The sequence below is a fragment of the Schistocerca gregaria genome, unplaced genomic scaffold (genome assembly GCF_023897955.1).
Source record: "Schistocerca gregaria isolate iqSchGreg1 unplaced genomic scaffold, iqSchGreg1.2 ptg000784l, whole genome shotgun sequence".
NCBI lineage: Eukaryota > Metazoa > Arthropoda > Insecta > Orthoptera > Acrididae > Schistocerca > Schistocerca gregaria.
Window position 1 is genome coordinate 305,369 of NW_026062153.1, and position 16,081 is coordinate 321,449.

At 38.8% G+C, this 16,081-nt stretch overlaps 1 protein-coding gene across 1 annotated transcript in view; it reads left to right on the plus strand.

Annotated features, from left to right (window-relative positions):
• LOC126321991 (chaplin-A-like) overlaps positions 1 to 16,081 on the plus strand; it is a 142,375-nt gene that overhangs the window by 77,170 nt on the left and 49,124 nt on the right. The window contains exons 13-15 of the mRNA XM_049994246.1: positions 2,577 to 2,613; positions 6,303 to 6,340; positions 13,921 to 13,957. Coding sequence (XP_049850203.1) covers positions 2,577 to 2,613; positions 6,303 to 6,340; positions 13,921 to 13,957 — 112 coding nt within the window. The remainder of the gene's footprint in view (positions 1 to 2,576; positions 2,614 to 6,302; positions 6,341 to 13,920; positions 13,958 to 16,081) is intronic.

Below are 16,081 nucleotides of genomic sequence, written 5' to 3' on the forward strand. Positions count from 1 at the left end.
TTGCAGGAAGTCTGCTGTTTGTTCCCATATGTGCTGTGCCATGTAGGTCTGTATCCTTCTTGATTTCAGATTTGCATTTATTTTACAGAAAAACCTACCTCTCTCCTAATGTCAGAAAGCTTTTGAACTCCGATGCAATTTAAATTCTGTTCTCACAGACTGGTCAACATTTTCTACAAATACGTGAGATATAGTCATGTCTTGCAAGGATTAATTTAGTTGTAATGCCATCAGCACATGAACATTGCTTGAAGTAGTCCAAGTATCTATGGTAAGAAACCAAGTGACCATTTGTCATTTGCTATCATCAGACTGCAAGAATAATTCGAATTATTCCAATCACAAAGAAAACAGGTTATGACAGGTGTGAAAAATTACTGAACTGTCTTTTAAATAAGTCATGCTGGAAAATAATAATGCGAATTCTTTACAGACAAATGGAAAATCTGGTAGAAACAGACCTCAGGGAAGATCAGTTTCGATTCCGTACAAATATTGGAACACATGAGGTTATACTGATTCTATGGCTTACCTTAGAAGCTAGATTAAGGAAAGGCAAACCTACGTTTCTAGCATTTGTAGACTTATATGAAGCTTTTGACAATGTTGACTGGAATACTCTTTCAAATTCTGCAGTGTTACTCAATCTGTATTTTGAGCAAGCAGTAAAGGAAACAAAAGAAAGGTTTGGAGTAGGTATTAAAATCCATGGAGAAGAAATAAAAAATTTGAGGTCTGCTGATGACATTGTAGTTTATTCAGAGACAGCAAAGGACTTGGAAAAGCAGTTGAACGGAATGGACAGTGTGTTGAAAGGAGGATATAAGACAACCATCAACAAAAGCAAAACGAGGATAATGGAATGTAGTAGAATTAAGTCAGGTGACATTGAGGGAATTAGATTAGGAAATGAAATACTTAAAGTAGTAAAGGAGTTTTGCTATTTAGGGAGCAAAATAACTGATGATGGTCGAAGTAGAGAGGATACAAAATGTATACTGGCAATGGCAAGTAAAGTGTTTCTCAACAAGAGAAATTTGCTAACATCGAGTATAGATTTAAGTGTCAGGAAGTTGTTTCTGAAAGTATTTGTATGGAGTGTAGCCATGTAATGAAGTGGAACGTGGGTGATAAATAGTTCAGACAAGAGATTAGAAGCTTTCCAAATGTGGTGCTAAGAAGGATGCTGATGATTAGATGGGTAGATCACATAACTAATGAAGAGGTATTGAATAGAACTGGGGAGAAGAGGAGATTGTGGCACAACTTGACTAGAAGATGGGATTGGTTGGTAGGCATCTTCCGAGGCATCAAGAGATCACCAATTTAGTATTGGAAGGCAGTGTTAAGGGTAAAAATCATAGAGGGAGACCAAGAGATGAATACATGAAGCAAATTCAGAAGGATGTAGGTTGCAGTAAGTACTGGGATATGAAGATTGCACAGGATAGAATAGGATGGAGAGCTGCATCAAACCAGTCTTAGGACTGAAGACAACAACAACAACATCCATTTTCTGATTCCTACGCCACCTTTGTGCACACCCACAAGGAAGCTTTCTAAGGATGACAAGAATTTCAGTGGTCCCTGGCACCCTTCGAGAAACATTATTTCCCCAGTTGTGGTGCCCAGGTAGAATATCTTACAAATGTAATCATTACTGTGACACAATGTTCCATTCTTGCACTTCATCTTTACTGCTCCATGTCACATTCACTCGATTGACTGAGCCATTTAGTGACTCATCTCACATGCAGAGATGTGCTCTCCATGTTTTTAACCATCATTCTATGATGGTAAATTGCATTCATTATAAACAGTTGCACACACAGTGTCATCGAACTCTTAAGGATAGCAAAAAGCTGGCTTTATATAATGTAATAGTTCTTTTAACAATTTCACTCTCTCTTGTGTGTGTGAACCTCAAATGGCTCTCTGGGACCAAGATCAACTCACAAATTCCTGTCCGAGTAGCAGCAGATGTAGTCATGATGGACCCTATCACTATCTCTATGAGCTGTGATTTTATAATGGTCTGCTATACATTTCCCCTTCCACTATCCTTTGGACTACTACACCAGGCCATTGTGAGGGGTGTTTGATCCAGCAAACTATGCTGTACTTCTATTTTGGTCACTGGCAGTATCGTTACACCAGCCTTCAAACATCTAGCAACTATGGTCTGCTTTCCCATTCTGTTGACTTGCGTTTTGTGGGCACCTTGGCCTACACTGTGACAGTGGCTGTATGTAGCAGCTGGAATTCAGACCGTTAAGCTCAATTAAAACTCAAATATTTTGTGATTCTTAACTTGGAGCATTATGCAGCTTTATCAGTCTCACATTAATAGAATTTCATATCCATATACTTGTCACTGCACCTGATTCCTAATCGCTATCAATATTTAATTTGCCAACTCATTAACAATTACAAGGGCATGTGCAGTGAGATGACATACCACTGGCACATTTAAGGTATTTGATTTACACTTAAATTAAGTTGATGTAAAGTTATTCATATTATTATTATTATTATTATTATTATTATTATTATTATTATTATTTTTTCTTTTGCAGGATCCACAAGAGGTGCAAGCAGAAGAGGTAGTAGCAGGTGAGATTTTCACTTTCTTCAGTAGCTTAATTACATGTTAAAGTAATCACTTTAATGTTATCTTGTGTGGCACAGTTTTTCATAATTTTCTTTGACATTAATTCTTCATTGATTGTGTGCTAAAGCATATCAGTGAAACAGTTGTTCAGAATTTTATGCTAGAACCTGACACTGGATATTAATTACCTAGTACATAATTCATACTGAAAATTGGCAGTGCCATTGTAACTACAAGTGATTGGTCACAAAGGTGCAGTTGTGTTTGAAAAGTGTACTGTGGTAGATTGTGAGGAAAACGTGATCAAAGAGGAAGAAGACAAATATTTAAGTAGTAAATTGACATTTAAAAAATAAGTCATTGTAAAGGTAAGCTCACATTACTAATTGGCACACTACAACAAGTAGTAATGTTTAGATCACAGTCCCCTTATTCTGTAGTCATGGCTCATACTAAAATCATCATCTTGAGAGAAATATTTTAAAGTATACAACGATTGCTCAGCATAGTTGAGCATCTTAAAGAGGAAAATTGACAAAGTTATTGGGGACCAGATCAAGTTAACCACATTCATGGCTAGTGATTTGAAACCTCATCATTATGTCTTGATATGAGGACTACTGTCCTTGTAATCCTTCTTCTTTCCCAAAGCAGTATTTTGCCATCTGTCTGATGTGTGAAATAGCCTGACACATCTGAGTGCCACAGTTACCCATCACCTGCAAAGAGGCTAATTGACTACCAAATGACAGCATGCTACAGAGTACAAGGTCCCTGATATGTTGGTAGCACCAAAACATGTGTACTGCATTCTCGAGGTCATCTCCAGTCCTACAAACTGCACACCCATACCAGCTTTCTTAATTTGAACATGTGTTATTCCCTCTTAACTCATCCTTAACTTCCACAAAACTCATTCAAGCTGGTAGTCGCTACTCCTATGCTGCCCTGCAGTAGCATGATGGTAACCTGGCTGTGTGTGAGCATGTGTTGTGTGGTAAGGTGAGGGGGGGGGGGGGGGTTGGGGGGAGTGTTAGCAGTTAAGGAGAATATTGAAGACTCCGTGCAATGGCAGAATGGGGGCTGAGCAGTGCTGCAGTGCTGGAATAGGAAGATATGGATGAATGAGAAACATCACTAACTAAGTTGGAGTCCAGAAGGGTCACAGAAACATAGAATATGATGCAAGGAGGGTTCCCACCTTCACCTTCATTTGTCTGTTTCTCACCGATTCAGACCCTTTCCTGTCTCAATAGGAGAAATATTATCTCATATGTGGAGAGAATGGCTGATAATAAGTATCCAATGATAATGTATGTACAGTATCACTTTTCCTTTGTTTATAAAATATTTCCCATTAAGATTTTCCCTACAGTCTGTTCCTAAGCCAATCTATTTGTATTCCTGCTTCAACTCTCTACAGGGAATCCAGGAGGCAACTGCCATGTGCAACCCACACTCATAATCCCATGTCCCACCTAGTTTGCTCAGGTAGCCATACCGTTGTAACTTCGTTGCAAAAAAGAAGGCACATGATAATGTTGTGCAAGTGAAGCAGCTTCCTAGTGCAAGCAACACAAAAATAGTTCTGATATGCTCTGAGGTTATAACTAATGTGGGAATCATTCTTCAAGGTGTTAGGTGAGCACTGCAAGTTGCACTAGTGGTGTCCTATCCAATGTTGTTGTTGTGCTCAGAGGAAAAGTTGTCTATAACAGCACCAAAAATGTGACAACTGACATCCTCATGGAGTGCCATCCAGGAGGCACAGACCTGGAAGAATAATGCCGGAATCGGGCAACATCATCATTGAAGGAGGATAGTGACGTGGAATGACACAGAGATGAAGGCTACTGACGGGAACACAAGACACTGGTAATAAGTTTCCAGAAACAAAGAAGTATTGTAAATAGCACAAGAAGAGAGATGTTCCTTAGTAGACAAGGGGAATAGAGCTTCATTGCAACACATTTTGTGTGTAACAGCATGAAACAGGTTTCTAGTGAAGGCAAGGTAGAGAATGCCCTGATGCACTAAAAGATATTTGCTACTATGAGAACTATTCCTTTACTCTCCATTTTAGCACTCTGTCTGTAAAAACTGAGAAGCACTGCTGTAGGCACCTAAAGTGTAGGTTGCACTGGCGATGTCAATATTGAGGGCTGCATTCTTATTTGTATAGTCATGGCACTCTGAAGTTATAGTTGATGTAGAGTTTGTGACCTGGGTGGGCTGGTAAGCCCTTGTGCAGTGATCTATGAAGGCTGTGCATTGCAGGAGTACTGGAAAATTGTCCAGTGTTATGGGCCTCTGTACAGAAACTATGCAGTGTCTGTCATGGGAAAGATGAGCTATACTGAGTTCGTTTCAAGCCTCTTAATATGCCAGCAACAGAGAGCCCTCTGTTGAATTTCACAAGACAGAATTGTAAGGAACCATCCAGATGGTACACCGCCCACGTCCACCTAATTCCTGTTATGTCTCCTGCTCCATCCTGTTGCCATACCCATCAAAGCTCTTCCCACCTCACCCCTGTGAAGAAAGCACCTGAGAAGTACCCCACATCATCTTCCATGCCTTCTTGTGGCTATATCTACCCATCTGTAAATAAAGAAAGAAGGGTTGCATTGCATTTGTTTGATGTGGCAGTTTGACTGCACGAACATCAAAAATGTGGTAAGTGATCAAAATTTTTGGTATTACTTTGTGTGAGGTATTCCTGAGAAAAATTCATGATAATTTGAAATTGGGGGTGAATTTCCTGCAAGTCACTAAGTGCTCTTATTGTCAACTTCTTGATGAATATAATGTTGGCAATGCCTGCAATGAGTGCGGCTGCATATCCAGTCATATACACTGTTCCTACCTGTTACACTTGCCACAGTGAGTTAATCCTGCTAAATAAAGTTGTTTGTTTCAATAAGCACATTACTACAGGATTGTAAAATTTTGACCTTAATTATGTGAAATGTTGACAGTAAAATTTGTTTGCACTATGCAGTCTTCAGACAGTAGCCACCAACTGGAATAAAGTTTTGGCTTTATGGAACTCGGTTAGTAATGTTCACTGCTGTACATAATTATGTAGATCAGATGCTCAGTTATTCACTGATCAGTAAGCACTCTAAAAGATTGAAATAATTGTGTTCTTGGCGTAAACTATGTTCAAAATACTTAGGGGCATTCAGGCAGGTTGAATTTTCGACAACTGCCGATATTTCGGCTTATGCACACTCCGCTATTTTCAAGGCTTAAACACTGATACATTTCCTCCCCGTAGGTCTCACATTTTTTACCTCGACGGGGAGGAAATGTATCGGTGTTTAAGCCTTGGAAATGGCGGAGTGTGCATCCGCCGAAATATCAGCAGTTGTCGAAAATTCAACCTGGCTGAATGCCCGTAAGTACTTTGAACATAGTTTACGCCAGGAGAAACTAAGGTCTCACATTATTTACCTCTACGGGGAGGAAATGTATCGGTGTTTAAGCCTTGAAAATGGCGGAGTGTGCATCCTCCGAAATATCGGCAGTTGTCGAAAATTCAACCTGGCTTAATGCCCGTAAGTACTTTGAATAATTCTGTTCTTTATCATGTCATACTGTAACATTCTTAGTTAATCACCTGTTTTTTTTTACCTTTGCAGATAAAGTAGTTTTTATATTAACACGCAATTTCTTTTCTCGCAATCAGGGCCTGTCGAGGAGCAAGTTCCACCTCCTACTGCTCAGGTGAGTGAAACTAGAGGGTAGCACCTGTGAGACTGTCAGAGCATGGGTGAGTTTCACCAGTAGCGAAACAAGTTTGGTTTTGTGTCACACAGTTTCCTGCCCTCCTCCTAGGGTGCTCACTAATTTCATCAGCCAAGGGTTTTCATCCCTTGTGTGTGCTGCCCTTCACAACCTCATTTTAATTAATCAACTCCTTTCTATGTATCCTATTCATCTCCACTTTCTTTCTCATTGTTTTTTTGCACTCCACTCCACTCCTTCCTACCCCTACAACATATGCAACTTTGTTTACACTGATTACCAAAATGTTATCTCAAATAAATTGTCAAGATAAAATTGTATACTGAAGAATCCAAAAACTTTCTCAAACAATACTTTCATACTGGCTAATGACAGCTCACCTTCAGGTTTTTCTCCTGATACAATAACAGTTGCCACTGTGCTTACAGATCTATGGGCTAGGTACATCACTGAACAGGAATGGGGTAGCAAGGAATAAACCAAAAATCAGCAGGTACGGTGAAGCTTAATAGTGCAACTATCGTTTTCCCACTCTGTAGAAATTCTTCATAAATTTGCAACAGAGTTCATCCACAAGAGAAAAAAATTCCTGAAGTAAATAAAAGTTTAAATCAACTGTTTGAACTAAAATATAACTTTATTGCTGCAGCCATTGTTCATCGGTCCTATAGACATTGTGAAACATGTAACTTTCGCCAAGTTTTAGGTGACACAGCAGTAGATATGATAACTAATTTGTGTAAAATATTTAGTTATTGCAACTACACAAGACGTACGTTCCTACATTGACAGTAGTCACACTTCTTGCTATTATCATAGCCAGACAAACTTAAAAAAATCTTCTTTCGATATTTGTGTGGCTATTTAATAGATATCTTGTGATTTTCATAGAGAGATCATCTTGTCTCTGGGTGTGAAGATTTTAACACATGTAGCTTAGTAATTCAATAAAACTAACTTCATGTTTGGTAGCTCATGTATCACAGATTGTGCTGAGTGAAGTAAAAGTAAGGGTGTAGCTACTTTTGTTTTTTGGGATTTGCTTCCAGTAATATTCAGATAGGTCTCTGATACATGAAATAGAATCAAGTGATAAATATTTGGATGATCATCCAAATCTTGTACTGATTTATGTTTGCTGATAGGTGTCCCTCCTGCAATGATTATACGATCAATGTGCATGCTGTATGTCATATGAATTTGACTATATAGTGTCTGCCACAAGGAGTGAAACTCTGAGGGCAAGGGCCCAATTCACATTAACCTATGCTGCCATAGATATTGCAAACATATCTCAAATGTGATGACAATGTGTCTAATTAATCCAAAGAAATTAAAAATGTTTGATGTGTCACAGAGTAGTGTGTGTTTAGTGAAGCTGCAGATACTAGGTGTTGCTTTGACATTGTTTACAATTTTTGAATGATCATAAGCTGGATGCTAGAATAAATTAGGTGTTCTAATATCCTCATCATTACCAAGCAGTAAAAGTAGTTGTGTTTCATGCTCCACAGAGGGGATATTTTTGAATAGTTTGGCACTGTTGTTGTACCATTTCCATAGTGAAGATCAACTTCTGATCAATATCATCATGAGATCTTGTTGGAGCTGAATTTCAACCCTTACTGTATCACAAACTGAGATAAAGTGGTCCATACTGAAGTGATTATTGAGAATGTTTGCTGCCTCACTCTGCTCACTCTCTTCATGAGCTAATTATAACAGACACAGTGCTGCAAGGAAGGGGGCACAAGTCATTTTTTATGTGATTGTCTTTTGTTGGTATTCCTGAAGTGGTGCAAATCTATCACTCCTCCACAATATTCATTGGCATGCAATATTAAATGGCATCTGTCATAACTACTATTACCATATGTCTTAAATCTTCATACTTCCTTATAAACTCTGTGTAGCTTTCCACAAACTTTGATTGTCTTGCAAGTTTCTGTTCAGTTTAATAGAGTAATCTTGCTGTATTGTGGAAAGAATTGAATAACAAACTCAGCTCTTCCTGAAATGGAAGATGAACAATGAATCTGTCTGTTGAATCTTCAGTTGTGTGTTCCAGGATGGGTGAGTCACATTGCTGCTCTTCTTACATAATTAAGACATTGATACCTCACAACTAGGTTTGGAACAGCTTTAAGTAAAAGAAATGGAATGTGGACTCGCATATTTTGTAACTTGTTATTTTATGTAATACACTTTCTTATTTACAACATTATTATTATTATTATTATTATTATTATTACAAATTAATAACTTACTTAAAGTCACGATATTCACAGTTGAAACTTGAACAGGCTTAATTAATTAGAAGCCATATTTTGTCAGTTGTACCATTCCAAACAGGGCATGAAATTTGAAGTACACGGGTCACAAAACAAGGAAACGTCGCAGCAGTTGGGCAGGTTAAACAAAGATATTATGAGTTAAATGATTTACAATGACAGACATTAAATGTGCTAAGAACTTGCTGCTTTTGTAACTATTACACAACTGAATAACATTCATACAAACACAGGAAGATTTGCAAGTCACATCACTTATTGTTGCTGCTGGAAGGTCCCTCAGCAATGTTTAACACACAACAAAAAGAAAGAATAACCCTTAAGCAGTAACCTGTACATTGCAGACAAACATGAAAAATTGCCTTTAATAAATAAACATTCGTCCCAAATTCAGAATAAGCTGAGAACTACAGCAGAGCTACCACAGTCAACAAGGAGCAAACAGCCAAATTCCCCAAGTGGGGTTAATTAATGACTATTCACTGAGGTAACGATTGACAGTTTATACTGATAGCTAACAGGGTTTAAACTAAACGTGTTGAGAATTAGGATTAAGAATGCTAGGTTTAAGCAAGTAGTTAAAGGCATAATGAGGAGGAACCTCAGGCTTAGGAAATATGCCTTAATCTCCTGATTTCAATAAATCAATAAAATAAGAGCAGATTACTGGTTAGTGCCCAGAGGTGAAACTCCACCACAGCACACGTCAAATGAGCAACTTCACTTCCTTCGAGGCCCCACAGTGTGACTGGTAGGGGCAGCATACTGCCAGTCAATCTGGGTGCCACGTGATGACAGAAGTGCTGCCATGGCCAAATGCAAACATACCTCTGCTCTGTGTTCAGGGAATAGCAACATGTCATTTCCCGCTGACACACATCAATGGGAACAGTGGTCTGCACAAATAAAGCTTCACACAATAAGGGCCAGGAAGTAGAAAATGTGAATGCTTGGCACAACTGACTAGAGATACAAATTAACACTCCTTAAAATTTGTATTATTCAGAAGCAAAAATTTAAGCATGTCCTGATACATTAGCTCAAGTGTACACATGTACCGAGGTTGCTTTGCCTCTGACACAGATTGTGTTGGAGTAGATTCCCATCATGACTTAAAACACGGAATACTCTTACACTTGCATGATGCATGACCCAGAACACAAATTGCAATTAATAACATTTACTGATGATCATGCACTGAATCACTCATAGGTGCATTATTATTACAGATGCAATTCTAGATAACACAGATATGACCTTACTCAAATATAACAAAACAACTCAAAACTTGACTCAGTTGTGAAGGAGCAGTGACTATGCAGGATTTTAGCCAGGGTATTATTGCATCCTACCCCCACTTGTGATCATCAAGGAGCGATAAAATTTAAGCTTGTAGAGTAAGCCAGTAACTTGCGAAGCAGGTTGTGTGCAATGTCCGTATGTCTTCTTGCATGGCACCGCTGTTGGTCCTCATGTAATCTGGTCCATTTTTCTCTCACTGACTCGACCTTCAGTGGTATCTTTTGTCCTGCACTGGATAGTGGGAGTCCCCCAAAAGTAACAAATTGCCAGCCATATGCACTCCAGCCAACTGTTCTCCAGGCCCCACCAAACGGACACACATGCACAATCGCACGTGTGCTTTGATCAAAGATCTTAGCTTGCAACTTGCAATCTAATCAATATCAGCAACCTAAGTAGTTAGTGATGCCAGTGGAATACAGTACCACCAAGATTTGAGATACTGTGGCTCAGACTTGATTTCATCCTTCTGTCCTTCAGTTTCTTCAAGAAAGTCAGTGTAAGTCTTCACAGAGCATTACACAAATGGCTACCTTGACAAAGTTTTGTGTTCTACCATTTGATACTGCTTTGACACACATAACCCAACACAGTTCTCTCTCTTGAAGCACAGGATGATCAGTTCCTATGGAGAGAGTCCTTGCCTTATGAATGTACACACAAACTTGTGATCCCAGCAACATGTCCATCTTGACAGGTGACCAAATTTCTGGATCAACAAGTTATATACTCATCAAATCCAACACAATGTGATTGAGATGAGATGTCAGTTATCTTCAGCAACATTAAACACACAGAAGGTAAAATGAAGACTTTTATACACGAGTCAATTTGAATGAAGATGCACTGTTTTGTTTCTGGTTTGATTCCATCTGTTCCTTGAATGTGTGCTCTACTTTGCCATTTGTGAAGTCAGAGGCACTGTGCACATGGTTGAGATATAAATCATGTCTGCAAGTCAGAAACTGAGAGAGCATAAGTTTTTCATGTGCCACTGCTATCTTTTAACCATATTGTCACTGTTGTAAGCAATACTTGTTTGCCAGGGATGATTTAGGTGAGCAATAACACAATGCAGGTGATGAATGTATACCATTGTGTTTGTATTTTGTCACTAGGACAGTCCCCTACCTTTTTCCATTTTGTGTGTTTTATTTCTGTGTGGTGTGATTTTTGACAAGCATGACAGCATACAGATGTGCAACTAGAAGCCCTACAAACACGCTTTAAGCAATTAAGCAAACAATTTGTTGGGCATCAGAATAGGTTTGTGTTCACTACATGTGGCTTGCCTGAATTTTCTGCACTTCTGCAAAGTATGAGGCAAGTGGCACATGACAAATGCAGCACTATCAGGGACTAGATCAATTTCAAATGCGCAAAGTGCTTGGTATTGCAGGAAGTCTGCTGTTTGTTCCCATATGTGCTGTGCCATGTAGGTCTGTATCCTTCTTGATTTCAGATTTGCATTTATTTTACAGAAAAACCTACCTCTCTCCTAATGTCAGAAAGCTTTTGAACTCCGATGCAATTTAAATTCTGTTCTCACAGACTGGTCAACATTTTATACAAATACGTGAGATATAGTCATGTCTTGCAAGGATTAATTTAGTTGTAATGCCATCAGCACATGAACATTGCTTGAAGTAGTCCAAGTATCTATGGTAAGAAACCAAGTGACCATTTGTCATTTGCTATCATCAGACTGCAAGAATAATTCGAATTATTCCAATCACAAAGAAAACAGGTTATGACAGGTGTGAAAAATTACTGAACTGTCTTTTAAATAAGTCATGCTGGAAAATAATAATGCGAATTCTTTACAGACAAATGGAAAATCTGGTAGAAACAGACCTCAGGGAAGATCAGTTTCGATTCCGTACAAATATTGGAACACATGAGGTTATACTGATTCTATGGCTTACCTTAGAAGCTAGATTAAGGAAAGGCAAACCTACGTTTCTAGCATTTGTAGACTTATATGAAGCTTTTGACAATGTTGACTGGAATACTCTTTCAAATTCTGCAGTGTTACTCAATCTGTATTTTGAGCAAGCAGTAAAGGAAACAAAAGAAAGGTTTGGAGTAGGTATTAAAATCCATGGAGAAGAAATAAAAAATTTGAGGTCTGCTGATGACATTGTAGTTTATTCAGAGACAGCAAAGGACTTGGAAAAGCAGTTGAACGGAATGGACAGTGTGTTGAAAGGAGGATATAAGACAACCATCAACAAAAGCAAAACGAGGATAATGGAATGTAGTAGAATTAAGTCAGGTGACATTGAGGGAATTAGATTAGGAAATGAAATACTTAAAGTAGTAAAGGAGTTTTGCTATTTAGGGAGCAAAATAACTGATGATGGTCGAAGTAGAGAGGATACAAAATGTATACTGGCAATGGCAAGTAAAGTGTTTCTCAACAAGAGAAATTTGCTAACATCGAGTATAGATTTAAGTGTCAGGAAGTTGTTTCTGAAAGTATTTGTATGGAGTGTAGCCATGTAATGAAGTGGAACGTGGGTGATAAATAGTTCAGACAAGAGATTAGAAGCTTTCCAAATGTGGTGCTAAGAAGGATGCTGATGATTAGATGGGTAGATCACATAACTAATGAAGAGGTATTGAATAGAACTGGGGAGAAGAGGAGATTGTGGCACAACTTGACTAGAAGATGGGATTGGTTGGTAGGCATCTTCCGAGGCATCAAGAGATCACCAATTTAGTATTGGAAGGCAGTGTTAAGGGTAAAAATCATAGAGGGAGACCAAGAGATGAATACATGAAGCAAATTCAGAAGGATGTAGGTTGCAGTAAGTACTGGGATATGAAGATTGCACAGGATAGAATAGGATGGAGAGCTGCATCAAACCAGTCTTAGGACTGAAGACAACAACAACAACATCCATTTTCTGATTCCTACGCCACCTTTGTGCACACCCACAAGGAAGCTTTCTAAGGATGACAAGAATTTCAGTGGTCCCTGGCACCCTTCGAGAAACATTATTTCCCCAGTTGTGGTGCCCAGGTAGAATATCTTACAAATGTAATCATTACTGTGACACAATGTTCCATTCTTGCACTTCATCTTTACTGCTCCATGTCACATTCACTCGATTGACTGAGCCATTTAGTGACTCATCTCACATGCAGAGATGTGCTCTCCATGTTTTTAACCATCATTCTATGATGGTAAATTGCATTCATTATAAACAGTTGCACACAGAGTGTCATCGAACTCTTAAGGATAGCAAAAAGCTGGCTTTATATAATGTAATAGTTCTTTTAACAATTTCACTCTCTCTTGTGTGTGTGAACCTCAAATGGCTCTCTGGGACCAAGATCAACTCACAAATTCCTGTCCGAGTAGCAGCAGATGTAGTCATGATGGACCCTATCACTATCTCTATGAGCTGTGATTTTATAATGGTCTGCTATACATTTCCCCTTCCACTATCCTTTGGACTACTACACCAGGCCATTGTGAGGGGTGTTTGATCCAGCAAACTATGCTGTACTTCTATTTTGGTCACTGGCAGTATCGTTACACCAGCCTTCAAACATCTAGCAACTATGGTCTGCTTTCCCATTCTGTTGACTTGCGTTTTGTGGGCACCTTGGCCTACACTGTGACAGTGGCTGTATGTAGCAGCTGGAATTCAGACCGTTAAGCTCAATTAAAACTCAAATATTTTGTGATTCTTAACTTGGAGCATTATGCAGCTTTATCAGTCTCACATTAATAGAATTTCATATCCATATACTTGTCACTGCACCTGATTCCTAATCGCTATCAATATTTAATTTGCCAACTCATTAACAATTACAAGGGCATGTGCAGTGAGATGACATACCACTGGCACATTTAAGGTATTTGATTTACACTTAAATTAAGTTGATGTAAAGTTATTCATATTATTATTATTATTATTATTATTATTATTATTATTATTATTTTTTCTTTTGCAGGATCCACAAGAGGTGCAAGCAGAAGAGGTAGTAGCAGGTGAGATTTTCACTTTCTTCAGTAGCTTAATTACATGTTAAAGTAATCACTTTAATGTTATCTTGTGTGGCACAGTTTTTCATAATTTTCTTTGACATTAATTCTTCATTGATTGTGTGCTAAAGCATATCAGTGAAACAGTTGTTCAGAATTTTATGCTAGAACCTGACACTGGATATTAATTACCTAGTACATAATTCATACTGAAAATTGGCAGTGCCATTGTAACTACAAGTGATTGGTCACAAAGGTGCAGTTGTGTTTGAAAAGTGTACTGTGGTAGATTGTGAGGAAAACGTGATCAAAGAGGAAGAAGACAAATATTTAAGTAGTAAATTGACATTTAAAAAATAAGTCATTGTAAAGGTAAGCTCACATTACTAATTGGCACACTACAACAAGTAGTAATGTTTAGATCACAGTCCCCTTATTCTGTAGTCATGGCTCATACTAAAATCATCATCTTGAGAGAAATATTTTAAAGTATACAACGATTGCTCAGCATAGTTGAGCATCTTAAAGAGGAAAATTGACAAAGTTATTGGGGACCAGATCAAGTTAACCACATTCATGGCTAGTGATTTGAAACCTCATCATTATGTCTTGATATGAGGACTAGTGTCCTTGTAATCCTTCTTCTTTCCCAAAGCAGTATTTTGCCATCTGTCTGATGTGTGAAATAGCCTGACACATCTGAGTGCCACAGTTACCCATCACCTGCAAAGAGGCTAATTGACTACCAAATGACAGCATGCTACAGAGTACAAGGTCCCTGATATGTTGGTAGCACCAAAACATGTGTACTGCATTCTCGAGGTCATCTCCAGTCCTACAAACTGCACACCCATACCAGCTTTCTTAATTTGAACATGTGTTATTCCCTCTTAACTCATCCTTAACTTCCACAAAACTCATTCAAGCTGGTAGTCGCTACTCCTATGCTGCCCTGCAGTAGCATGATGGTAACCTGGCTGTGTGTGAGCATGTGTTGTGTGGTAAGGTGAGGGGGGGGGGGGGGGTTGGGGGGAGTGTTAGCAGTTAAGGAGAATATTGAAGACTCCGTGCAATGGCAGAATGGGGGCTGAGCAGTGCTGCAGTGCTGGAATAGGAAGATATGGATGAATGAGAAACATCACTAACTAAGTTGGAGTCCAGAAGGGTCACAGAAACATAGAATATGATGCAAGGAGGGTTCCCACCTTCACCTTCATTTGTCTGTTTCTCACCGATTCAGACCCTTTCCTGTCTCAATAGGAGAAATATTATCTCATATGTGGAGAGAATGGCTGATAATAAGTATCCAATGATAATGTATGTACAGTATCACTTTTCCTTTGTTTATAAAATATTTCCCATTAAGATTTTCCCTACAGTCTGTTCCTAAGCCAATCTATTTGTATTCCTGCTTCAACTCTCTACAGGGAATCCAGGAGGCAACTGCCATGTGCAACCCACACTCATAATCCCATGTCCCACCTAGTTTGCTCAGGTAGCCATACCGTTGTAACTTCGTTGCAAAAAAGAAGGCACATGATAATGTTGTGCAAGTGAAGCAGCTTCCTAGTGCAAGCAACACAAAAATAGTTCTGATATGCTCTGAGGTTATAACTAATGTGGGAATCATTCTTCAAGGTGTTAGGTGAGCACTGCAAGTTGCACTAGTGGTGTCCTATCCAATGTTGTTGTTGTGCTCAGAGGAAAAGTTGTCTATAACAGCACCAAAAATGTGACAACTGACATCCTCATGGAGTGCCATCCAGGAGGCACAGACCTGGAAGAATAATGCCGGAATCGGGCAACATCATCATTGAAGGAGGATAGTGACGTGGAATGACACAGAGATGAAGGCTACTGACGGGAACACAAGACACTGGTAATAAGTTTCCAGAAACAAAGAAGTATTGTAAATAGCACAAGAAGAGAGATGTTCCTTAGTAGACAAGGGGAATAGAGCTTCATTGCAACACATTTTGTGTGTAACAGCATGAAACAGGTTTCTAGTGAAGGCAAGGTAGAGAATGCCCTGATGCACTAAAAGATATTTGCTACTATGAGAACTATTCCTTTACTCTCCATTTTAGCACTCTGTCTGTAAAAACTGAGAAGCACTGCTGTAGGCACCTA